Here is a 25,837-nt window from a genome sequence, read left to right on the forward strand (position 1 = left end):
AGCAGATTGGCTCTCTTCCCCTACCTTTGTCCTCAATCGAAAAAAGACGTAAACCAAGACCCTTGAAACTCACCTTTGCCACATTCAACCAGTAGTGCTTTTACAAGTTACTTTTTAAGAACCAAGCTGCTGTCATGCAGATCTCGGAGTGTTGACTAGGGAAGCAGACCTTGACGCATTTTCTCAGATTGAATGAGGGTATGGTCTTGGATGTAAAATAATCTGTAATACCTCATCTGACTCTTCTTCGAACCCTGTAAAGTGATGCTACGTTCTTTAGCTCTCACAACCTAGAATTGGAGCGCTATGACCACCTACTGTTTTGAGATTGCAGGAAACCAGATTGTAATACCTCATTTATGCAAAGGTTTCAGAAAGTCGTAAATGTGAATCGAGAAGTAGCATGTAATATAATGTTTTGCCATTAAGAATCTTATTTGGCTCAATAACCAAAATAATCTGCATCTTGCCGACTATCTCTGGTTGAAGGTATGCCACTGAAATGGCATCTTTCAGCAAAGATGCTTTAGTTCCACTGGAAGAATTGCTTCATAGGACGCAGTTACAAGTGCATGTAAAATCAAATTTTGTCCTTTATGACATTTATTTCTGAATATTTTGACTCTCTGCATTTGTCCTGTTTTCTTTCAGTGTCTCTAAATGCCTTCCAAGTACATTTGAAAAGAAGCATGTGTCAATGGATCAATATCTCAGCATTTCATGATGAGCACAGTAGATCGAATTCACATCTTTGGTGAAATATGACATGCAGAACTTTTCGATATCCTTATTAGAAACTGTTTTGGTGAATAAACTCTTGTATCTGGTCTGCAAGCAGAAGCCAAAGGGCTTTGGCAACAAGCATAAGGAAAGCCATAAGCAGCCTCAACTCTAAAGGTCACGGGCTGCCAGGTGTCGAACCTCCAACTCCCGCTTTAATGAAAATACCTTTACTTACTGAAGGGTTCTTTTTTGCAGCATTTCTGAATATCTTATGAAGGCCCTGCAAGAAGGCGGGAGGCTCAGATTCTCAAATCTGCAACGGAGATGCTAGAAATGTTCAGAAGTAGCAAATAAAAATAAGAAAAAGCTTGGAAGGGTGGTAGGCCCGTTCTGTGAACCCCCCTCTCATGCTTTTTACTGTTAATCACCTAGCCGTGGTGCCTATGAAAGAGCAGGGCCATTGCAAGCGAATTCATCACCTGAATCTCCCCGAGGCCAAACGAAGAATTACTGGATTGATGAGGAGGCATGATTAGCGTCTTACTCTGGTTTTAAACGCGCTATTGAAACGGTTTGTCTGTCAGGCAATGGGGCATTGATGGTAAAGGCACATATTGAGTGAGCATTTCTACTGCTCCCCCATCACGCTAACAGATTTCATCTCCTTGGATCCATGTATTATGACAACTGTATGCCCATGGGGTGTTCCAGTTTCCTGATCATACTTTGAGCAGTTAAGTACATTTGTGGCCTGGGCATTGCAGGCCTGGATCCGCGGCTCAACCCATGGACTACATGGATGATATTTTCATTTGTCGCGGTTCTGGCCACTAATGGAACACTTGGGGGTTTTGTGAGCCTGCAAATGGGTGATCTGGTTGGCTAAGGAAAAAACAGAAGACCCTGGCATGGCTGACTTTTGTGGGTATTGCGATTGATTCTGTGGTAGGGGTTTCAAGGCTTCCGCAGGAAAAGGCGATTTCATTTCACTAAGCCATCACAGCCATGGCAGCGAAGGGTAAGGCCATACTGAAAGCTAGTCATTGAGGGGCAAACTGAATTTTGAGGACAAAGTGAAACACTTGCTGAGAGGGCTTGCCAGGAATGTGACATGGACACCAGCATGTGAGATTGGGTGCAGAAATAAAAGCAGATTTGAGAATGCAGGAGGAATTTTGGGATTAATTCAAAGGGGTTTGAATGTGGAAGGAGCCATGGGTGGAATGCAAAAGGGTGGATTTATTTGTGGATGCTTGGGGGGGGGGGGGTTGTGTGGGGGATTTTTGGGAGTAGCATTGGGTCGAGAATGGCGTGTATGTCTCCGGCAGGGGCAATGGAGGGCAGGAGGCCTCACAGCAAACATACAGCTTTTGGACAATTTCTCGTAGTGAAATGACTCTTTAAATGTGTAGGGACCGAGTACGGACAGGAAACCGAGGAGACATCAAGAAGCAGCATACTAAAGGAATAAAGTAACTGCAACTAAAGAGACACAGCAAGTCAATGCTATGCTTTAATAGGGTCATGAAATTCCTCAGAGACTCACATGAGCCACATTAGGTTGTGAATTATAGCATATAGTGAAGAAATGGTCCGTCTATATAGACCCAAAATATCAAAATCTAAAACCTCCCAGCATCTTGTTCTTTTTCCTTGCCCAGTCATTGGCCCTGGGACCCCCAATAATAAAATTTCTTAAGGATTTAAACACTTTCTTGTCCTCCAAGTTAATCTAAGTCAGCTTGCTACTACACCAGCCATTTTTGTTCTGTGCTCGGATGCCTACTGGTTAGGTTCACACATCTATCCACATATATAAAAGTGAAAGTGTTTGTAGCGGGATTTGTGGCAAAGCATGGCTCCTTATACAATTCCACACTGTTTCAACAAACTGCACCCATTTTTGAATAGTTACCCATCAGGACCCTCTGCGTTACTAGCTATAGGACATTTGGACACCCTACCCCTTTACACAGATTTCAGCACCTTCACACATGAAATACCTGCCTGAAATCGGCAAAACATCAATATGGTAGTAGCAGAACCAGTTTGGACAGTCGGAACAATACTCAAGGTCCAGGCCCTAGGATCAGATTCAGGATATGCTTCTGGGCATAGTTGCTGAGTACAGCTCAATCAATACGGTGGTGGATACCAACAAAGCTGTAAACTATCCAACAGAATTCCTCTACTCACTCGACACCCCCCCGGAATGCCACCACATAACCTTCGACTGAAAGTTGGATCACCCATCTTGCTGCTTCGCAATCTCAACCCAAGGCTGAGGCTATGTGCTAAAAAACGTGCTGCCCAATGTAATTGAAGCTACAGTGTTAACGGAGAAGGGAAACAAGACATTGTCTTAACAAACAAGCCTTACAATGAACATGTACTTTAATAACATTGAACTTTAGGTTCATAGTTGTTGGCACTGTGGGCATCATGCCGCTCAGATATCTCCATGTTGTTCTCACGTAGTTCTACGTCTCAGAATGACTTTTTAAGAAGAACAATACATTGTCTTGTGTAGTCTTTATGAGAAAACATTTTTAAAATGAGAAATAACTGAAAAATGTAGTGAAGTTTTCTTTTCACCTTTCTTATGAAGCCTTTCCGAAAAGCGTAAAGCTACCTTAAGGTATTTCTAACATATCTATAAGAAAATAAAAACCTGTGCAAGGCTGGGTATATTAGCTAGCTATGAAGATTCTTAAACAAGTGACAGATTTACAATGACTTGAAAGAGAAAACTGCTTTAGAATGATCTTGGACGTCATGCCCCATACAGCAGATCTAGACTTTGCACAGTGCCACTGCTAGGTATTTACATTAAGATTCTAGGCATATTGATTTTTGTTTTGATGAAAGAATGTCACTACATAAATCAAATACACAAGACAATAGCAAAAACATTGGGCTATGAACAATTATTTGGATCCAGTGTATAGTTTACCTTCACATAATGCGAGGAAGAAATGGTTTCATTATATTTGTATTGCACTACCATTTGAAAAATGTCAAAGTGCAACATACCTGAACAGAGTTTAGATGACAGTAGCCATTCAGTGGAAAACGGATGACATGCGTAGAGTCATGGTTCCAGCCTGCGTTGACTGAATTGCACATCACGTCCCCAATTTCTGGAAATACCTCTTCTATAAGGGATTTGTCTCCACTTAATGTGATCCGCTCTCCCAAATCGGGGGCTACTCGAACTACTACACACTCACAAGGCCTAGAGAAACGCCCAGACTCCCGATCTTGCTTCCACCTTTCCAGTTCCATTAGCATTGGTTGCAACTGAAAATATTTGGCTTCCTCATATAACAGCGTGTACTCCTAAAGGTAGAAGAAAATATAGATTATGATTTTTAAAGTACAGTTGGACACATACAGACTCGCATAACGATTTGACTAACTGGAGGTAAACCCATGTTCACTCGGATGAAGATTTTAATTTCAGACTGAATACTACCACCAAGGTTAAAACGTTCAAGTTGCAAGCTACTAATAAGGCATAAAATGTTACTTGCCCCATTAATTCTTCACACGAACACCGCATACAATTCAATTCATATTCACCAACTGTAAAACAATCCCCCCCCCCCAAGCTCCCTCAAAAAAGCCAACAGCTGGGGGGAGGGCAAATGTTGAGGCCTCCCAACACTTGGGAGTTACTTCATGGCAGTACATTACAATATTACTGTTCCAACTTCTCCCTTCTACTCATCCCACTTTTCTGGCTCTCCCGTCGGCCTCCTGCCTATTCAACTCCTGCTTCCCCGACTGGAACCTTCTTGAGGCACTTTCTACTGACATTTCCATAAGCATGCGAGACGGAATAGGTTACCTGTAAAGTCCTGTTCTCTAGCACTTGTATCTTTCATAGATTCACATGCTGTTTGAATGGTATTACCCAAATTGACCTTTTCAAATTGACCTTTTGTCCTAATTGACCTAATAATAGTGGTCATATTTGACATTCTCACAATTGACCTTTACCTTTATTTTAGTTATTTTATATATGTGTGGGGTGGGTTTGGGCTAATAAATGATATAAGGGGATTGGGCAGAGGTTGGTAGCTTAAATCCAACCCTGATGGTGAAACACAGCTCCATTACCCAGCTGTCTGAACCCATTGTCTATATGTACGGCGACGGAAATGGCATGCTCTGAAGCAGCTTCACCTTCATGCAATAGTGTTAGTGCCTCTTCTTGCTTGTCATCCTGTAGGAAATCCAGGGTAGGGCCTAGTTTATACCAGAGCTCCCGGTCAGAATGGGCAACGATAGCCATAGAATTGGCCGCCTGGGTGGAGGACTCTCCTCTCAAATGTATCTAGCTGCTTACCCTCCATGTCCAGGGGTAACATAAAGAGGAGGAATGATCGGCGGAGCGTTTGCGTGTCGTAACAGAATCTTGGCTAGGTTGGCTACAGAGACATTTTGTGGTGGGTTCAGGAGCCCTATATTTCTCAAAACTATCCGTTTTGGGTGGTGTAGTGAAAGGGTTTCTCATCAGAAGCAGAACGTCATCCCAAATATCTTCCAGGACTGGAATGGCCACCATAAACGTTCTTGTGGGTTCACACTGTTGATAAGGAAAACCTTTTTTGTTTTCCTCAGGAAGCAGATCAAAAAAGCTTCCCCGCCGAGACATGAGGGCATGAAAAGAGCCAATTTCATAAGGGGGGGGGGGGGGTGTCAAATCAGCTGGCTCATCATACCCTGGCGCCAGATCACACACAGCTGAATCGGTGTGAGGAGAGACATCAGTAGGATAGGCGTCATGAGCGTCGGTAAGGTTGGTGGAGCCGGAAACCGGGACACAAGAGGGATGGCCGGCTGTGGGTGGTGGAATTAGCCCTTGCTCTACAGGAAAGTTGAGGGTCTTGAGGATGCAGCAAAGACGGGTAGGGAGCCGTTGCTGTAGATCAGATACCAAAGTCTGCAAAGTGGACAAGATGGGGCCTCCTCATGCGACCTGGACCTCTTGCTAATAGTGGTCCTCTGAGCCGCTCTGCCCTTCAAGAGTGAGGCATGCCTCCATACCGAAGTAGAGTCAGAGAACACCCACTGGCTGTCGAGCCACGTCACCAACCTCTGGTGGAGGTCTCGCAGCGTTTTGCTGGATGACGCGAGTCAGATGGCGGCAGTTATGTAGATACTCCACAAACATGTTCTTAAGGATGCAATTGGTGCATGCCTTTAACAGACTTTCTCCTGGATTCCGTCATAGCTGAAGGCCCCAATGTCAGGGCAGTCAAGGACGAGAATCTGTTCGCGGGGAATGCACTGACAGTACCGGGATGACCAACATTCGTCACTGGGGCAGAGGATCCTCTAACATAATCAAAGTAGGAAAGAAGTGTAGTAAATGGATGAAAACTTTGGATTTTGAAGAGATTTTTCTAGGACTCAACACGAAATGTGTGGTAAGACATCTGAAGATGGCCTCTAGAGATGTGGAGCTAAGGGAGCCCTTTCCATTGACTGTGGGCAGTAAGACCATAAAATGACTATATTAAAGCACACGTGACTGAAGTTTTGACTTAAAAATAAAGTACGTTACTGAGGATTCCCAATCTGACAACGGAGAATATTAGCAGCATGTGAATCTATGAAATATCCAATGCTGGATAAATGAGGTGCCAACTCCAAACCTCATTCTACAATCTGCCTTCAACTCTTGCTACAGAACCAAGATTGCTACCCTTCTGGTTCTCGATGAAGCTCTCAGCAAGTTTACTTTAAAAAAAGCATTCCTGCCTGCCATCCTTGGTAGACTCATCCAAGGCTTTTGATTTGATCAAGTGCAGAACATAAACCTCCCATCCACTTCACTCACAGGGGTACTATAAGCTTCTCATTTGATGCCCATTGTTTCTACTTTGCAAGAACCAATGTACATCGGCGGCGTCACCCCGGTCAACCCACATTACCAAAGTAGTGCAGTGTGCCTCAGGGATCAATCTTCTAAACAATGGTATTTTAACAACACATGAAACCGGTTGGTTCTATAATGACTGGCCTTTGATTTCCATTAATATGCTGATAGCACATGCAACTTTACGTGAATAGCATATACCCTTCATTATATTCTTGACTATACTCCTACTCTGTAAATAAATCTTGAAGGCAATGCTGCAATCGCTGGCCTTTCCAGCTACTCTGTCTAAGGTTCAGTGAAATCATCCCTTTGGGTTATGACACGCAGTGGCAACCTTTGGGAACCTGTATAGAGTTCAACCATAAAACTCAAACAATCCTGCGGTTTTACAGGGAAATTCAGTTGTTGGTGGCCTTCATCTCTGCAGCAAAGATGTGCTTGGTTTGAACATTATTAGTTTAAAAGAAAAGTAAAAATCAATTTCCCAAGCCATTTTGAAAATTGGATCCAGACTCGTATCCTCACGGCCTCCTTTCAGACACCCGCTAAAAAAACACGTTCAGTTCCTTCCAAACAGAAGTCTCTTTTGCCTCTCACCATTCCACACCTGTTATCACAGATAAGCTACCTTTCCTTTTCCATTCCATCACAGATCCACACTCCGTTTGGGATATGTGTTAGACTCCATCTCCACTATAGTTAGGACGTGCTCTAAAAAAGTGACTAAATGAGCCAGACGCAAGGGTGTCTTTTGCGGGTTCTGCACCAGAAAACAGTAAGACACAGATCTCTTCCTTCCAGTGCCAGCCTCTCTCGCTATTCCACGGTATGCCACACTTTTGTTGAAAGTTAACTTTCCTGAATGCATTTTCACTTTATTTTATGATCATTTTTGTAACACCTAAATCACCATTAGTTTGTTACACTTTCAACATGAAAACATTTGGTTCATCTTCATTGTTCGACATACCTTCTTGCCTCTCCCCCCCTTCCCCCATGCATTGTCCATAAGCAAACTAGAACAAGTAGAATGAAACAACCTCCTTCACAGTCGCATCTGCCTTGCGCCTCCGTAAACCCCCACTGGTTTCCTCGCCATTCAGCGTCCATACTTATTGAAAAAGGGGAGCCATTCGCCCTCTATGTCCGTGCGGGTTTTCATCGAGCAAGTGCGTGAGGTACTCCATGTTGTAAACTGTTCGCGCCTTCTGCACCCACTCCCTCTCCAAAGGGGTCCCTCCCCATTTCCAGTGTTGGGCCACAACTGCGTGCAGACACCAGCAGGGTGCACACCATGTGACCCTCTTCTCGTGCATCTTCGTGAACCAACTCCACCCCAAACCGCAGCAGGCTTGGCCATAGTTCCCTCTGTACCCCATCCAGGTCCTTAAACCACAACAACACTCCTTTCCAGTACGTCTGCATGTAGGAACACCCCCACCATATATGAAAATAGTCGTCCTGCATCTGCTTACATCGCCACCATCTCAAGTCTGCCCCCATGTACATTTTTGCTAACCGCCGGCAGGTACTGCCAGCGACGGATTATCTTGTAGGCCGGCATTCTGTATTGCAGGGCCCGCATGGATTTTCTGACCCCTCCTATTGATGGTCATCCACGTCTGGTAAGAGATGTCTATTGCCAAGTACCTAGCTAATTTATTCCTTCCTGGTAGACATTATGCAGGTCACCCTGCTTCAATTCCGTGTATATCCCCGATATGCGCCCTTTAATCCCACTGCCTTGCAACGAACTTCGAAGGGGGTTAGCTCCCTGCAGACATTCTCTCACCACCTAGAACTTGTCATTGCCCCTTTAAGTTGTAGATAGCAGAAGAACAAAAGCTTTCCTAATCCCAGATAATCCTCTAGCCTGGCCAGAGGTAGGAACTCGCCACCCTCCCATAGTCCCGCCTCATACCAGACCTGATAGCACCCGGAGTCAGCAATCTCATCGTGCAGGGGCGGCACCCACATACAACTGAGTGGCGAAGGCCACGAAGAGAGCCATCGGTGCCTCCCCCCTCCCTCCATACTGACCAAAATACTGCCAGAATCGGGTGTGTCAGCACCCTTTAGGGCATATCTCTTTGCAGGACCCAGAACCTTCCTCCCAGCATGACCGGCGTCAGGGCCTGGTTCTCCTTGTGGACCCATTGCATTTCTGTGTTGTGTGGTAAACCATGATCCGCAATCGTGCCGCTTTATAGTATGCCACCAGATCAGGAAGACCCACTCCCCCCTCGTTCCCGGATTAAACAAGTGTTCTGTATGCCACCCTTGGTCACACACCCGCTCACAGGAAACTTATCAGTGCCCTCTAAATCTTGGCCAAGAAGGGGATGGGACCACTATTGGGAGCATTTGGAATAAGAATAGAAACTTGGGGAGGATTGTCATCTTAATACAATTGAGACAGGCTGCCCAGCAGAGTGAGAGGGCCCCCCCCCCGCCCGCACCCTCACACCGATGCAGGTCTAGCTAAATCTTGTCCCAAAGTGGGATGTAGTTTTTGTCAAAAAGATCTGTCATTCCCCTCGTGACTTCCACTTCCAGGTATCTGAATCCCTCTTTTTGTAGCTTAAACCCCATGTCTTTCAGGAGGTCTCCATCTTCCCCCATCCCGGTCCCAACCCGGAACACTACCAACTTCGAGGTTGACCGTGTGCCCCGATAGTTCTCCATATATTCGGAGACCCTGGAGGAGCGTGGGGACCGATGTTCCTCGTTCTGTGACAAAGAGGAGTGCATCATCCGCAAAGATGCCCACTTTATACTCTATTCCCACTAACCATACTCCCCTCACTTCGGGGTTATTCCTTACCTCTATTGCCCAGGGTGCCATCCCTAGTGCATATAGCAGGGGGTAAAGGGAGCATCCCTGTCTTGTTCTCCTTGTATCGCCCTTGAGATCCCTCCGTTAACCACCACCCTTGCCCACGGTGCCTAATACAGGGCCTCACTCCACCCCATCCACTTAGCCCCCCCATACCAATCTTCCCCAGTACCCCCCTCATGAATGCCCAGTTCACCCAGTCCAATAAATGCTGACTGGTAAGCATGCACCAACCAATGAGTACCTCCAACCGTGATGCCAGTACCCTAGCGAATATCTTGGCATAAGCATTCAACAAAGAGATGGGGAGGTATAAACCACAATACATCGGATCTTTGCCTTGCTTGGGTAGAAGTGCGATAAGTGCCTCCAGAAAGGGGGGCATAGCCACCAGAGTTTGGATTGAGTTAAATAGGTTGGCAATGGGTTTCGCTAGCAGTTCCTTGTACTGTTTGTAGAAAGCTGAGGTGTAGCCATCTTCCTCGGGTGCCTTCCACGACTTTAGGTGGGTTATGATCTCAGACAATTCCTTCCCAGTAATCTCCGCCTCTAGAGTAGCCCCCCCACTTTCTCAATCGGTCATTCTTGGCACTGGGAGCCTCCCCGGGTATTCCTGTATAGCCCGCCCTTTTTCTACCAGGGGCTGCTCATAGAGGCCCTCATAGAACTGAGAAAAGCATTCAGTGATGTCCTTGCCCTACCAGGAACCCCCCTCCCCTCCTCACCCGCCGGTGCCTGTCCGCATGCCACTCAGCTCTCCACCTTTCGCTCTTTACTCTGTTGGCTAGCAGGGTCCCTACTCAATCGCCTCTTTCGTAATAATGCGGTTTGGCATAACAGTTGTTTTTTAAACTTCCCCAATCAGGAGTGTATGCAGCTTCTGCAACTTATAGCGCATCTTTGCAAGCAACCCCTCCCGGTCCACCCCCGGTTGCGTAAGTCCATGGGGACTCGCAGTCCCGTCCTGGGAGTCCCTATATCCTCAGGTTGTTCCTCCTCTCCTGGTTTTCCACATCGTCCAGCTTGCTTCGGGCAGGGTGCCCAGTCCTCTATCCTCAGGGCTACCCCCCGGAGCAAGGGCAATGGGTCTCCTCCTCACCTTCCACTGTCTTCTGATGATTCGCTGGGTCTCACCTCAGGTATCGCCCGTTCCGCTGCAGTTGCTTCGCTGCTTCTCTCCCACCCCAGGTCAGTGTAGAGCACAGGTGTACGGTCCTTCCACCTCTTTTGGCCCGGGCTTGCCTCTGTGTCCCATCACTTACAGCGTTCTCTTGCCGTGCTAGTGCACTATACGTCGTACATCTGTGTCCATCACCTCACGGCCCGGAGTCGTCTGTGTGTTGATGCGTATTGCACTCTTACCGCCTGCCCGCCCGGGTACCCTGCTTCCTTGGATACTGTCATGTACCTGCGATCACCACCTCAGGACCAGGGGTTGTCCAGATCTGTTGGTGCGTGTTGCACTCTCACTGCTTGCCAGCCCAGGGGCCCTGCTTCCTCACCTGCTGTCCTGCGCCTGTGATCACCACCTCAGTGCCGTCTGTCTGCTACTACATATTATGCTTTCACCGCTCGCCAGACCGGGCACCCTGCTTCCTTGGCTGCAGCTACGGCCTGCGCTGCAGCATCCCCCAGTTCCTCCTCTTCCGAGTCGGGGGATTAGCTGCTTACTGCACCTCCGCTGAGGTGAGGCGCCGGTTCTTCCCTCTGGTCCAGCCCCTTCACTCCCTAAAACTGGGTTCTCCCTCTGGCACGGCCTCTCTGCTCCGCGGCCAGGGATGCCGTTTAGTGGCCTTACACCTCAGCTTCAGCGGGGTGCCGGGTCCTCCCTCCAGTCTTTCTCTGCCACGCGGCCAGGAATGCTGTTGGCGGTCTGCTGGCTGTCCCTCACTCGGGCTCTGTTGCTTTTTCGCTGTTGCAGGGAACTTCTCTGCCTGATTTCACCTCTCTTCCGCTTACCTGGGGGGCGCTGTTCGTGCTGGTGGGGTGTGGCGCTCCGGTGTCACGCGGCCACCTTCCATTTTGTGCCTCTTTTTTTTAACCACAGCTGGATGATAAGTATGGGCAAGGTATGGAGGGGTGGGGTGGAAAGTGGCAGATGGTCTCCGCCTTTTTCTGCGGCCAAAAAAAGATTAGATTTTTTTAAACGACAAAGAAATTCGGGGAAGTTGCCATTCAGCAAAAAAAAAAAAATCAAAGTCAAAGCCTCATAGATCCTATTCCACGGCTGCCATACCTACAGAGGGAGCAGGATTACAGACAGACTGTTGGTCATGGCCGGAATAGCCACTCTTCTATATTTGGGAGTACAGGGAGGGAGGAAGCAAGGACACGCGCTAGCATTCTTTGATGAAAACCCACGCTACTCTTCTGACTGCCTAGAGAAGGAAAGGGTGTTGGTTCAGCATTGAAACAGACCAGAGAAGGGGCACAGTTAAGTGCAAATATGCACACTAGAAATAACTGAAGGAGAGCAGCATCTTTCACCTACACTTCCTTCCAGGGCACACTACATGTTAAAAGTGCTCTTAAAACAACCCCTTTCCTATGCTGTAGCCCGAATTCTTATAGAAATCCTCTACGGTAGCAGCTTGCATTACTTTTCGTTCTCTTCCCGGTTTTATATGGCTTGTGCTGCTTTGATATGTGCAGTTTATTTTCCCTAATATTGCTACACACAGTCTTACAGGTAAGTGGCACATCATCACTCCCTACAAACAGACACATCCCAGGGAAAAAAATAGGGAGTAAAATGTTGTCGACAAAAAATAGGCAATAGAAAAACAGGAGTCGGCCTCTTGCTTCCACTCACAGCTACACAACTTGCCTGGTCGGTTAGTTGTTCCCCAACTACAAGTTGAACAAATGTGGATGCCAGTCTTTTCAACCCAGGCTGACAGTCTCAAATGCGATCTTTATGAGACTGAGACTGATCAAACCATCTTCAATTTGGACAGAAGCTGATGACCCATGTATTCCCTAGTTAAAACCGTGGATCCGTTTAACCCTTTCTTATCGTTAAATTACCTGATCCAATGCCAAGATAGTTCTGCAAGGTGAATGTAAGTTTACAAGTTGTACACCATATCATTTATGTGGGTCAGTGGTACCAAATTGGTGACTAGCCTCAACAACTATAATGTAACTGTGCATCTTAATCTGCATAAATTACAAGGTGCAAGTACAGATCCATTTTACAGATAAAATATACTTTTACAAAATAGACAAATTAGTAACGGGAATCCTTTTTTTCTGCACAAAATCATTTTACTTGCAATTTCAAAAAAATAGGGAGCACTACTACCACTTCAAACTCTTGCCTGCAGCCCTGATTGCACAAAATTAGTTCCACCTGTCTTTCTTATTATCGCTTTGTCCATTGCATTGTTCGCTTCTCTTTTGCATTTTAGAATGTTCATTTGATGAAATTATACCATTGCTGTCCCTGCTTACTTCAGTGACCTTTGTAATATCTCTTTAAATCACATTTGAAAATTGGTCAGGCAGGGTCTATTGGTTGTATCAACTTTCATGTTCATTAAATCACATTTAATCTGCATGCTTTTACAGTATTTCCTATTGTTAGCTTTCAAACTGAAATAGGTTTGCAATTTCCTGTTAAATAAGTGCTACATGAATATGCTTTACCGGTGTGCAGGGGTGTAACACGCTTTCATTAATATGCTTTAAAAGAATCCTATTCTGAATGGTAAAATCCATGACTGTAGTGAAATAGAAATACTGAAAACATTCTTGCAATCATAATGCAAGGAAGTGCCCGTTTGGCTGGAAGTTCCGCTGTCCTTGCCGAGTAATGCGTGGGTCACTGCAGTTTTAGCAAACCCTATAGCTGAAGCCCCTCCCACAACCGCAGCCACAGCCATAAAAAAAGCACGGGCGCGCGCACCCGAGAAGTGCCCGTTTGGCTGCAAGCTCTGCTGGAAATTCCACTGTCCTCGCCGACCCTGCCGAGTAATGCGTAGATGACTGCAGTTTTAGCAAACCCTATGATGTGCTCCTACATTGAAGTAACTTACTATTTTCAACTTGAAATGGTTTAAAGCAACTCTGACTCTGTTGGAAATATTCAACATTTGTCACCTGCTTTTGTATTGTTTTCACTACACAGGCTGAACCCCTTCCCACAACTCTGCAGCCACAGCCATGAAAAAGCATGGGCGTACACACCAGAGAAGTGCCCAAGAAGCGCCTGTTGGGCTGTTCGGCTGTGGCGGTTGGCCAGCTCCGCTTACGTAAACATTGTTTTCTTTTTTTAAGTTATCTTGCGGAACAAGGACAATAATACTGCAATTGGGTGGATGACAAGAACGTCGCAACTCGCAGCAAGATCGGCAATCCGAAAGTACACAGGAGAATTGGTAGGAAACTATGGAACTATGTCAAATTGCATGTAAGGGATAGTGGTGGAGAGACGCATTGTTGATTAATAACGTCATGTCTCTGCGAGCTAACAGGCTCTTGCCTCAATTTCTATATATTTTGAAAAACAGTCTTCTGCAATTGTGACAGGTTCCGAGTATCACACTCACTTGTGAGCAGTTGCGCAGTAAATGAGTCGATATGTGTTAATTCTTGTAGATGGAATGATCTTGGATCAGTATCGCTGGCTAGTGTGTGGATAACAAGTATATTCTGCAAATTTTGATTTGTTGGCATAGTAGGAACAGTTTGTTACTGGATTCAATATTGGTATCTAACACAGAGGTCAGGGTCTCAGGTGTACGAGGAGAGAGGCGGGCATCTTCAAGGGGAATGAAGGAAATGAAAGGTCTGAACGGCCAGGATGCATTAATTGTATAACCATGTGGTAAAGCCGAAGGGATCCAATAGGGGCATTGACCGAAAATTGCACTGTTGAAAAGAATGAAAAGATCATGGAATCGATTCACTGCGTGTGGAGGGGTGTTTAAAATTGAAAGACATCTCTTCAGAGGGGGTCATTGTAAAGTGTATATTAAGAAGTGTGGCAAAGATGGGGGACTAGATACTAGAAGGTGAAAAGGTATGAAGAAGAAACCTATCATCACACGGAAGGATACAGTGTTGGCTCCCCTGGTATTTACAACCAGGAGGAGCATGTTGGCAAGAGCATTAGCTCTGCCACGCCTCAATCTCCTGGTTTGGAATCTGTGGCAGACTAACTAGATGGGTGGTAGGGTGGGGGGGAAGGGGGAGTGGAGTGCACTGATGCTCTAATGGTTGAAGCAATGTTGGATACAGAAGAGGAGGGGCTGTATGTGATGGTGTCAATCATTATATGAAGATGAGGGGGAGCAGACCGAGGAGTGTACGAATGAAAATGAAGAACAGAGAGAAGGTAGGGTGGTGAGGGATTAACAGGATAACGTTTGGATACCCCTCCCATTTTTCAAAAGGAGTAATAGCTCAACTGGCAAGGAAGTTAAAATCTATTGAATTGGGGGAGGGAGAGGAAGAAGACAAGGAAGAGGAAGTACAGGAACTTAGCAACGGTACTTCTGATAGAAAGTTGATATTACTGGAAATGACATCATGGGTAAAGAAGGAATTAAAGGAACAATCTAGCTGCCCAATACATATTATAGAGAGACTTGCTATAATAGATCAAGTGGTAAAACTAATTAGTACGGCAAAAGAGGTTAAGAGAAACGGTACTGGGAGGGAAAATGTAAAAGAAAGAGGCTCCGACTTAGAAATGGAATTAGGAGTGGGAGGTGAGGGGGTGCGACTGTGGTGAAGGATGAGGAATTGGATGAGAGAATGAAAGAAAGGGAAGAGGAGGAACCTCTACGAATTGTAGTCTCAAAAAATAAACAAAAAAACTATAAGTTACTCACCGTAGTGACTAACGTACTCCTAAATCCATAGTCCCCTTTCCTCCATATTGCATGGGCGTCCCTTGCTAGGACCAGAAAAAATGTTCCCCTTTAAATTTAGAGGCGCGCAGGGGTGCGGCACTGGGAGCATGCGCTCCCCTGACTCCGTCCACCAGCACCACCACTCAGTCCCCATTGACGCGTCGACAATATTAACATTGCCAATGACACCAGTTTTATTAGGTGGGGGGGAGGAGGATGGTGGGACGTATTGAGGAAAGGGGACTATGGACTAGGAGTACATTAGTCACTAAGGTGAGTAACTTTTAATTACTCCTATGTCCCGTCCCCTTTCCTCCATACTGCATGGGCGATTACAACTGAATGTAGCCCCATGGTGGAGAGGTGAACCTCCTTAAGAAAACAAGTTCCTTAAGCCGCTGCCCGCAAGCCGCGTCTGACCTAGAGCTGGCATCAAGACAGTAGTGCTTGCAGAAGGCCGAAGGCGTGTGCCGATGACCTGCCACGGGACGGGTCTCTGGAATGCAACCGCCGTGGCCTTGGCTCCGACAGTGTGGGCATGCATGTTAGCTGGAAGGGGTTTGTGCTGCCCTTCATAGGCCTCCTTAACGGCTGAAACCATCCACCTTGCTATAGAGGCCATGGAAGCCCGATACCACAGCCTTTACTCCACAGAAGGTGACAGAGCATCTGACCTGCGGAAGCTCTTTGTCCTGTTCAAATAAAATTTCAGAAAAATGTGTCTATCTGCACCCCTGAGTGTGCAGAGAAGGATAGTATGTCGCCAACGTGCATGTAAGCGGGTCAATCCCTTTAGAGTCGGCCCAGTGCCAGAACCTAGACCATTTACTTTTGTACTGGCTCCTAGTAGCATCGCTCCTAGCACCCTGAATGAGGTCTAGGTTAGCCTGTGCCAGCCCCAGATGTTTTAGTGTAACCTGCTCAGGAACCACGCTGTGAGGTCTAACTTCTGCAGGGCGGGGTGGATGACCCTCGCCCCCTGTTGCGATAGAAGGTGAGCCGGGCCCAGTGGCAGGTGAATGGGAGTCCTGCCCGAGAGGCTGAGCAGCTCCGAGAACCATGGTCTCGCTGGCCACCATAGAGCTATCAGAATGATACTGAGGTGACACGAGTCTCTTATTTTGCAGACGACCCTGTGGACCAGGGGGAGCGAGAGGAAAATCATATGCTGTTCCACTGTATCTGGAAAGCGTCGCCCAGGGAGCCGGGGGCCCTGCCCCTGCCAAGACGCGAACTGCGGGCACTTCCTGTTGAACCAGGTGGTAAAGAGATCCACCCGAGGATGCCCCCATTTGCTGAAGATCCCCAGCAGGACCTGATCGTTAAATTGCCATTCGTAATCGTCCGCTCCCAGCCTGCTGAGCCTGTCTGTCTCCAGGTTGGACTCCCCCGGGAGGTGGATAGCAGTCAAGTAGATGTTCTCCAGGGCCCACTCCCACATGCTGAAAACTAGCCTGCACAGAGGGGGGACCTGGTGGAACCCTGCTTGTTGATGTAATACATGTTGGTGGAGTTGTCAGTTTGAATGAGTGCCACTTTGCTGCAGATAAGCGGCAGGAAGGCCATGAGCAAGCCAGATAGCTTTCAGCTCCAGCCAGTTGACATGGGACTCCTGCTCCTGGAGGGACCAGACTGCATGGACGCTGTGGTTGTCCAGGGTAGCGCCCCAGCCTTCCAGGGAGGAATATGTGGTGATGGTGACTTGAGGTCCTGACTGCTGGAAGGGCTTGCCCGTCTGCAGGTTGCAGTCTGTGTACCATCAGACAAGGTCCTAGTGGAGAAAGGGAGGAATGCTGACAAGCCCCACTCTCGATTCCATGAGCCTGCGAAGTGCAGCTGCAATCTCCTCATCTGGAGTCTTGTGTGAGGTACACCCAGTAGGAACACTGCCATGATACCCAAGAGGTGCTGGTACAACCAGGCTGAGGTCACCTCTCTGCTAAGAAAATGACCTGTGGCCCTCTTGTCCTCCAAGGGAAAAACTATCAGAGCTCATGTCCCAGATGAGGCCTAGAAAGGTCATGCTCTGTGTAGGCTGCAGCGGAGACTTTGGGGTTGATCGAAAATCCTAACTCGTGGAGTGTGATCATAAGGGCGGAGGAAGTGTGGTGAACCACCTTTGGGGATCTCGCCCTGATGAGCCAGTCGTCCAGGTATGGGTATACATGGTGACCCTGTGCCCTGAGAAGAGCTGCAACTGCATTCATAAGCCTGGTTAAGACCCAAAGGGCAGAGTTGAGGCTGAAGGGTAGAACCTTGGACTGGAAATGGAAGCCCATGATCCTGAACTGCAGAAAGGACTGATGAGGCTGCCAAACTGGGACGTGTAGAAATGCCTCCTTCAGAACCAGGGAGCACATCCAATCTCCGCAATAAGCGCTGCCGTAACCATCTTGAATTTTTGAAGAGGAAGGGAGAGATTCTGAAAGGTCCAACACAACTCTCAGGACAGTGTGGTTCTTTTGTATGGCGAAAAAATCCTGGAGTAGAAGCCCATACCTCGCTGAGAGGCTGGCACTTCCTCCACTGCCTGGCACTCTAATTGCAAACACATTTCCGCCAACAGATTTGTTGTCCCAATGTCCCAGGAGGATAGCTCAGCTGCAGTGTGTTCACCTTGGAAGCAAGGCGACACAAAGCAACACAGGTTCGATCCCCGGGTCCGCGCTTAGACCCCTCTGGTGTTTAAGCGTGTTATAAATATGCAACTAAAACAGAACAAAAAAAATTATTACACAACTAACACAATTCCTGTAACAGCGCCTCGATGCCAGCGGGCTGTGTGAGCGCTTTAAAAATGTAAATAAATCTGTGGGAGGGGAGGAGAGAGGAGAGGAAGGAATCTGTAGGCCATGATCCATGGACACTACGGATAGGATGCAGGGATCCGCAAACTTTTGACGCCAAGACTGCGCGTGAAGGGCAAGCCTGCCACCCACTGGAGACACGTGGACTTGAAGGGGCACGTCATGCCTTCTTTCCCGCGGAGGAGGGGGACTGAAAGAAGCCCTTGCTCCCCCTTTTCTGTTTGCGATGGTGCAGACTCTGAGAATGGTCAGGCTGTCTCAACCTCTGTTCTTGGAAGCCTCGGAACCCGCGGAAAGCCTGCTCCTTGTCGGAGCATTGATGCGACTGGGTGCATGCCTTGGGCATGGCCTTCATGAGGATAAAGACTTTGCAGTTTGGGAACCGTTTTTATTTTCATACAGCTTCTCATCGGTGGTGGAATGAATGAGGTCGCCAACCTCGAATGGCAGGTCCAATATGCGTTCCTGGACGTCCGGGTTGAACTTGGTAGCCAGGCAGTCCTAATGTCTGTGGCAATGCAGATGGCATGGCCTGAGGTGTCAATGTGTGCAACAGTGGACTCTGTCGTGCACCACCAATTTAGCTTCTTCCAGGCCCACCTTCAAACATGCTTGGCTCGGCACTGGAAGTTCTGGGAAGAAGTCAGCTATTTCCCGCCAAAGCCTCTGGTGAACTGCTGCCAGCATGCCGGTCTGCGTTGGATTGAGGAAGTTGCAGAGAGGCGTTGGAATAAACCTTCTTTCCGTAAGCCTCCAAGATCTTCTCCTCCTTGCCTAGAAGCGCCGAGGACGAGGTGGCCGAGGACGACTGAGGCTTGGAGTAGAGTGACGCTGCAGCGATCACCGGAGAGTGCAGTTCAGGGTGTGCCGACAGCAAGAGTGGATCCTCCTCCAATGCCTAAACTTGGTGTCGATTGAGAGGCTGGGCCAAACAGGGTTTAAGCCATCCCTTTTTTGGCCAAGGCTACAACGTCCTTTTGCATCGGGATCCCTATTCTAGTCGCAGGGCGTAGAGTGAGGACCTCGGCCAAGACCCCCGCCTCTGGTTGTTCGACCTCAGGCTGGGGAAGCCCCAAATATTCCGCCGATCCAGAGAGCCCGTCGTGGAAGACCTTGGCTGAAGACGGCGTGTCGGGCCCAAATCCTCATCTGTGTCCACCAGGGTGTTTGGTTGGTCCAGAGCGGGTGCAGGAGTGCTGGGCACTGCTGTGTAGCACCCGGAGCCGGTGGCTGGTATGGAACCACCTGAACTGTGGGAGGCAAGGGAGCCAGAATCGAAGGACCCGGCAAGGGCAGCAGGGGCTGCACGGGGGCCTGCGGCGCTGGAGCCACAGGAGGAATGACTAGAGGCGCAGGCAGAGGGGCTGGAGGGAGCATGTACCTGATCACATCCTGAAGGATGGCCCCCATCTGAGGAGATCTCATGAGAGTAACTTTTTAAAAAACCTGTCCTCACAGGCCGGTGGGTTGGTAAGTGGTTCTAACGGGGTAGCAGATGGATGCTGGGGCCCGTGCGTACTCTGGCTTGCCGGTTGCAGGGTAAATCTGCCCTGCAATGTTGTTGGATAAGCTTTAGGCCACGTACCTGGTTCAGACCAGTTCCACCTTGAAACTCGTTTTCCCACATGCTCCGCACCAAGGGGCGGTATCAGACGAGCGGCCATTTTGTTGGGCTGCATGCCAAAGTTGTGCTGCTTGCCTCACTGGGCCCGTCCTCCTCCAGGACACTTGGTGGTGGAGCACGAGACCTACCCTGCACCTCAGGACGGGGCCTAGTAGGCGTATTGCCCTTGGCTCAGTCGCTGGCAGTGCTGCGTATAGGTGCCCCCTCAGACATCTGTCCATACAAGGGCGTAGCCCCTCGGTTGGACCCATAGTAAAAGAACCTTGCGGTCCCTCAGCACTGTCCATGGAAGGATCTAACAACCCCTCGGCCTGGCGGCCGGTGGCTGAAGCAGCCTCGGTACCTGTGCTGGTGCGAGAACCTGACTGGCCCCTCCTGCTCAGACGTTTCCTTGGGAAAGAGTTGCCCTTGCGGGCTACGATAGAAAAAAGCAGCCCTACCTTGGGCCTCGACTTGTGTCTGACTAAGTCCTTCAAGTCATCTGGAGGAGACTTCTCGAAGAGCTCCGTCCACCGAGCCAACCTGTTCTCCATTGCGTGTGGTGTAAGTATGTCACACATGGTACCACCTTCCCAGCTGCGATCGGAGTCAAAGTGCTTGGTGGTCGGACGTAGGGAAGAGCCCTTCGCAGGCTGGGCACCTGCTGAAGCCCGCAACGTCGACATGCACTGGGGAGGAGTGTGGCACCAGAGGACCGAGTACCTAATAAAGACCAAAAAACAGAAGAAAGTATCCAGGGAGGAGTGCGTGGTATTACAAGGACGAAGCCAAATCCACGAGCGCTGGTTAAAGCAGTCCGTTCCCGTCGACCCCGGAAATGGGGACTGTGGAGTGGCGTTGGTGGGCGGAGTCAGGGGAGCGTATGCTCCCAGGGCCGCACGCCTGCACACCTCTAAATTTAAAGGGGAAGAAGGTTTTTTCTGGTGAAAAAGGTTCTGTCTCCCGTTTTTAGCAAGGCACACCCATGCAGTATGGAGGAAAGAGGAGGTGACATAGGAGTATGAGAGAACTGAAGGCAGCTAAATTGAAGAATGTAAAGGTCTCCGCTCGTAGGTTTTTGCGGCCTACTGGAAAGGGCCTAAATGTTTGAGCAGGCAATATTGGAGGAGTAGGAAGAAGAGAGATCTTTAGGAGAAAGCCAAGAGGAGAGATAAACGAAAGTGATTCAATTGAGAATAACAAAGGATACATTTAAACAAAACAAATACTCGAGGGCGAAGGAGACTTGTAGACGTAATAAAACAGAAAAAAAAACAGTGACCTATGGGGGGAAAAAAGGTAGATGAAGGGAAACTACTTTTTGGAATATTTAATCAGTCTTTACATCTTCAGCCTAGGCCACATTACTTGTAACATATGAGTTATGAAAGTATTTGGGATGTGGAAAAGGGCCAAAAAGGAGGGGCGCAAAATACGAGTGTGAAGGGATTAAAGAGACCTATAACAGTACAGGGGGAAGATGACAGAGAAGGGGAATCAACCTGGAAGCAGCCCTGGTACAAGAGGGGGACTGTATAAAGAAAGGTCTAATTTTGTCCGAATAGAGGTAAGAAATATTGTGAGAGATATATTGAAGGAAAAAAGTCCAGGAATCAGCAGGGGAAAAAAAGGAGGGGTGTGGCGAGCCGGGAAGGAGATGTGAGCAAGCAAGTGATAATGAGTGTAGGGTTCAGGCAGAAAATCTTAACCAGTCTGAAGATGGATGGGCTAACGAGAAGGGGAAAAGATTGTCTAGAGTAGGAGAGAAGGAGGTTAGTGAATTAATAATCAAACTAAAATCTCCTAAACAACCGGATGCTCCTAGTTTAATCTTGAACTACCTATTTGATGAGGGTGGGCCTAATTCTTTGCACAGGATGGGTATCCTGGCACTTTTTGATTAAATCCCTGCCTAAAGACTGATTACATTTGTGGATATCCAACTGGTGGATTTTATCTATCTGCAAGGTTTTGATTATGTGAGATTAATCATCCAATCTCCCTTGATAAGGAACATAATATTGAATGAAGCACTTAGTTTGCAAAAATATGGATATGATATTTTGGTATACAACAAGAAATATAAGCAAGAGCAAAGCAGGGAGAAGGAGGACTCAGTATGAAGAGATGGGTAGAGTGAAAGGAGGACGATTGGAAACAAAGGCCGCCAAGTGCTGAAACTCCCAATTGGTGGTGGCTGGCACTCGCACTAAGAATCGATAGCACAATTGAAATCCTTGAATCAACCACTTTAAAAATAATAGTACCTTGACGCTCCTTATTTGGAACACCAGGGGGCATAGGCAATTGCTTACTAAAAGAAAAGTTTGTATGGAAATTAAAGAAAATTATGTAATATTTCTTCAAGAAACCCGGGTAATATCAAAACTAATTTGGGATGGATTTGACATGATAAGTATATGTGCTGTGCAGGGGGCGAAGGGAAGGCCAAAGGGTGGGCTAACAACAGCATTAAAAAATGGGTGGGAAATAAAAAGAATTGAAGAATGAAGGATAATGGATAACATTCTGGGAACAGGGGTTGAAGTGAAGGGGTTAACAGAACATTTGCAATCTTCTTAGTGTATTGGACTCAATCTTAATTTGGAAATAGTTATTGGCAAGCTGAATCAAAACAATTGAAGAATGGTATAACTTGCATGAAGGAGGAGATACGATCATGGCATGAGATCTTAATGCAAGCTGTAATATTAAAAATATAGATAGAATGAACTTTCTTATAAAGGATTATGCACAGGTCACGAGAGGTAGGAAGGAAAACAGCAGAAGGGGTATCTGGCTTAATTTTGCAGAAACCTGGGGGGTTGATTCTCTTGCAGAACGACGCCCCCACATGGGTGCCAAGCGGCCTCTCCTCAGAGATAGATTACATACTTGTGTCAAGTAATCTTTACTGTAAGGTACTGAACTATGAAATCATCATGTGCAACTATGTGTGCAGTTTAAGTGGGTGCCAAATATAGTATCCTCAGATATTAATCTGAGGGAATTAAGGGTTAACAATAGTGGAAATCGATTAAGATGGTCCGCTAAGAAAGTGAGTCAATTTGAAACAACCATGGCGAGGGAATTCGATTCTAGCCCTTTGCAAGAGAAACTGATAAAACAGGATCTTCCAGAATATCTAGAGCCATTTTTTTGGGTAACTGAATCCCGAAGGGGGCAAAATGATACAAACTAATATAAAAAGAAGCCACGTGTCTAATATAGAGGTAATGGCAAGAAAAAATGTCTTGCACAGAGAGATTCTAAAAATCTTAAAGACAATGGGGAATGATATGAATATAGGAGAGAAAATATGGTTATTAAAACAGAGGTATCAAAACTGGTTATAATTCGAGCAAGACTACCAATTAGATGGAGAAAGAATGTTAGAAAGTGTGAAAAGTAAAACCTCAAGAACCTTTTGGGACCTAATAAATAAAACAGAAGAAAACCACTGGTCACTCGTAAGTAATCCTATTCCCTGAGGAGATTTGGATTCAATATTTCGAGGACATGCATAAATCTAAATTTCTTGGAAAGCAATGTTAGTTTAAAACAGGACCAATGGTGGTTAACAGATATTTCTGTGAATAACATCTTAGTGAAAATTAGAAAATCCAACCCATCAAGAGCGGCTGGGCCCAATAATTTAACCAACATTATATTAAAACAAAATTTGGGGTTTTGGGCCAAGATTCATCAAATATAATTTAAAAATATAATGGACACATTATTCCGGATTTGTGGAAAAGGTCTTATATGATCCAATTGTTCAAGGAGGGCTTAAGACTGTCCCCAATGAATTATGGAACCATCTCAATAATGGATGTGGATTCCAAAATGTTCGCTTCAATTGTGCTGGAACACAGAGGAATGGAGCTCAAGTGATAAAATACTTGATTATAGACCGATGGGCTCCTGAAATAATATATGAGCACGTATTCCAGGGGGCTATTGGTGAGTTGTCTCCAGAGACTAGCCTGGTCTTCAACAAACTCTGCAATATGTATGGCCTCAATGAATCTAAGCAAGGCGTTTGATATTGTAAGTAGGAATTTACTTTGGAAAAAACTAGATAAATTCAGAATGCCAAAGCGTTATTGTGATGCATTCGACTTGAAAATGAACACCAGATTAAACTCTGAAGGGTTACTATCAAAGGAATGTAAAACTATGAAAGGGATACGTCAACGGGGCACCCTGGTACCCACGTTATACAATCTGTACATGTCAGATGTAGGAGAGGGTTTAGATGAGAAAACGCTGGCCTCTCCTAAAATTGGAGCATTAAAATTAAGTTGGGCAGCTTATGCCGACGATTTTTTGTTGACAGACTTCAAGCCAGTATGATTTCAAAGACTTATTGTAGCAGTTGGTGAGTACATGCTTTTAAAAGAATTAAAACTAAACCCTGCAAAAAACAGCGATTATGAGACTGGCCAAAGGCAAGGAGAATAAGGTACGAAAGTTGAAGTGGACCTGGGAAAACATTATCTTGGCAATAAAGGATAATTTGCAATTTGTAGGTTATCCAATTTTGGCAAGATTAAAAAAAAAACATTCTACAAAAACTATTTAAAATCAAAAGTAATGGGAATGATAAACCAAATGAGGCAAATTGATCGGGAATTTTGTAAATTCTCCTTCACAACTGGTAGGGAATTTTATGGGAGCAAAGTTCTAACACGTATTTGTTATTGTCTGGAATTTTGGCCAAGGAAGTGGAGTCAGAATTTAAAGTCATATAAAGTGTGATTTGGTGATCTATCCTTCATTTTCTGCCTAAAAGTGTTCCGTTGCAGGTAATAAGTTTTGAGATTGGTCTGAAGTCCATTGTTAGTATAGTTGCATGGAGAAAAGTATGCCTGCTAAGAAAGTGTGTGATTGGACATTATATGCATTGTTGCGAACAAATGATATGGATGCTTATATGAAGGATCTTAGGGAAGAGTGTGGTGTCATTCTTGAGAATCAGGGTTTCTCTCCGGATATACTAAGAACCCGACAAAGGTAAACATTATTAATAAAAGCTTGGACTGGGAGAGGAATAGGTTGGAGATACTGGACTCTCCGATTTATGCCCGAGTGGTATCCCCACAAAATATTCCTGGCTCAACGGAGACCTATCTTAGAAAATACCCCAGTAGAAAGGTGAAAATCAGGATTATGAGGTTCAGCTTTAATGTCATGTCAACAAATGAAATACATTTCATTCGCAATCCAAGGGAAGGGACAAATGGCATATGTAGACAATGTAAAAACCCTATGAAAACTGAATATTATTGCTGTGTCCGGAACTGTTGGCCAACAGGATAAAGTATTATAAAGGCTTTGTAAATACAGAAGGTATTCAACGACACCAGTTTTGGTTAACTTTGTTAGATGGTGACTCAATATCATTAAAGTTAAGAGTTTTATCATTTCTAAAAATTGTTTGTAAAATAGATTAAAATCAGACAATATATGTACAGGGTATTGTGGACAGGCTGAGAATGTGTAGGACTTGGATATTAGTGTATACCCGTTAGATATGTAGGATATGTACTGTAATATGTTTATTTGATGAAATTGTATTGATTTTTGATATATATATATATATATATATATATATGTTTTTAAAGGATTTTGTTAAAAGGTTTATATTAACCATATACAAATAAATAAAATAAATGTAAAACATTTTTTTTTAAAAAGAACTACATGTCTATTTTACATGTTTTTGGTAAATTTGTTGGTGCAAAGTTGCCAACAATTCCGCAAACATAAGTCCATGATAGCAACCATACAACTTATGATACAGTATTAGAGGTAAATAATTTTGAATTGAAATTCAACTGCATTCCTAGGGAAAATGGTTAAACAAAATTACTCAACCAAATGGCCCTTCTAAATTGTTTTCTACTGATAAACGTCACATAAAGAAGAACATTCATTTACAATGTTATGCACAATTGCACTTTAAAATGCACCAAGGAGCAATACTACAGCAACTATCATGCTCTTTAGAGCTCTGAAGTCACCAGGTTGGCTGCTAACTAAAACAAGTCTTTAAAACTTATCTGACCTTCCATCGGGACACAATGTATCATGCCATCGCGAATTGCTGGTTGGATA

General features: G+C 45.9%; 1 protein-coding gene across 4 annotated transcripts in view; it reads right to left on the reverse strand.

Annotated features, from left to right (window-relative positions):
• Positions 1 to 25,837, reverse strand: part of KCTD1 (potassium channel tetramerization domain containing 1) — a 506,279-nt gene that overhangs the window by 7,689 nt on the left and 472,753 nt on the right. For all 4 annotated transcript variants that reach the window (XM_069620946.1, XM_069620947.1, XM_069620944.1 and 1 more), the window contains exon 4: positions 3,757 to 4,062. In XM_069620946.1, coding sequence (XP_069477047.1) covers positions 3,757 to 4,062 — 306 coding nt within the window. The remainder of the gene's footprint in view (positions 1 to 3,756; positions 4,063 to 25,837) is intronic.

The sequence above is a fragment of the Ambystoma mexicanum genome, chromosome 5q, assembly GCF_040938575.1.
Source record: "Ambystoma mexicanum isolate Mex_15411 chromosome 5q, UKY_AmexF1_1, whole genome shotgun sequence".
In the NCBI taxonomy this organism is placed as follows: domain Eukaryota; kingdom Metazoa; phylum Chordata; class Amphibia; order Caudata; family Ambystomatidae; genus Ambystoma; species Ambystoma mexicanum.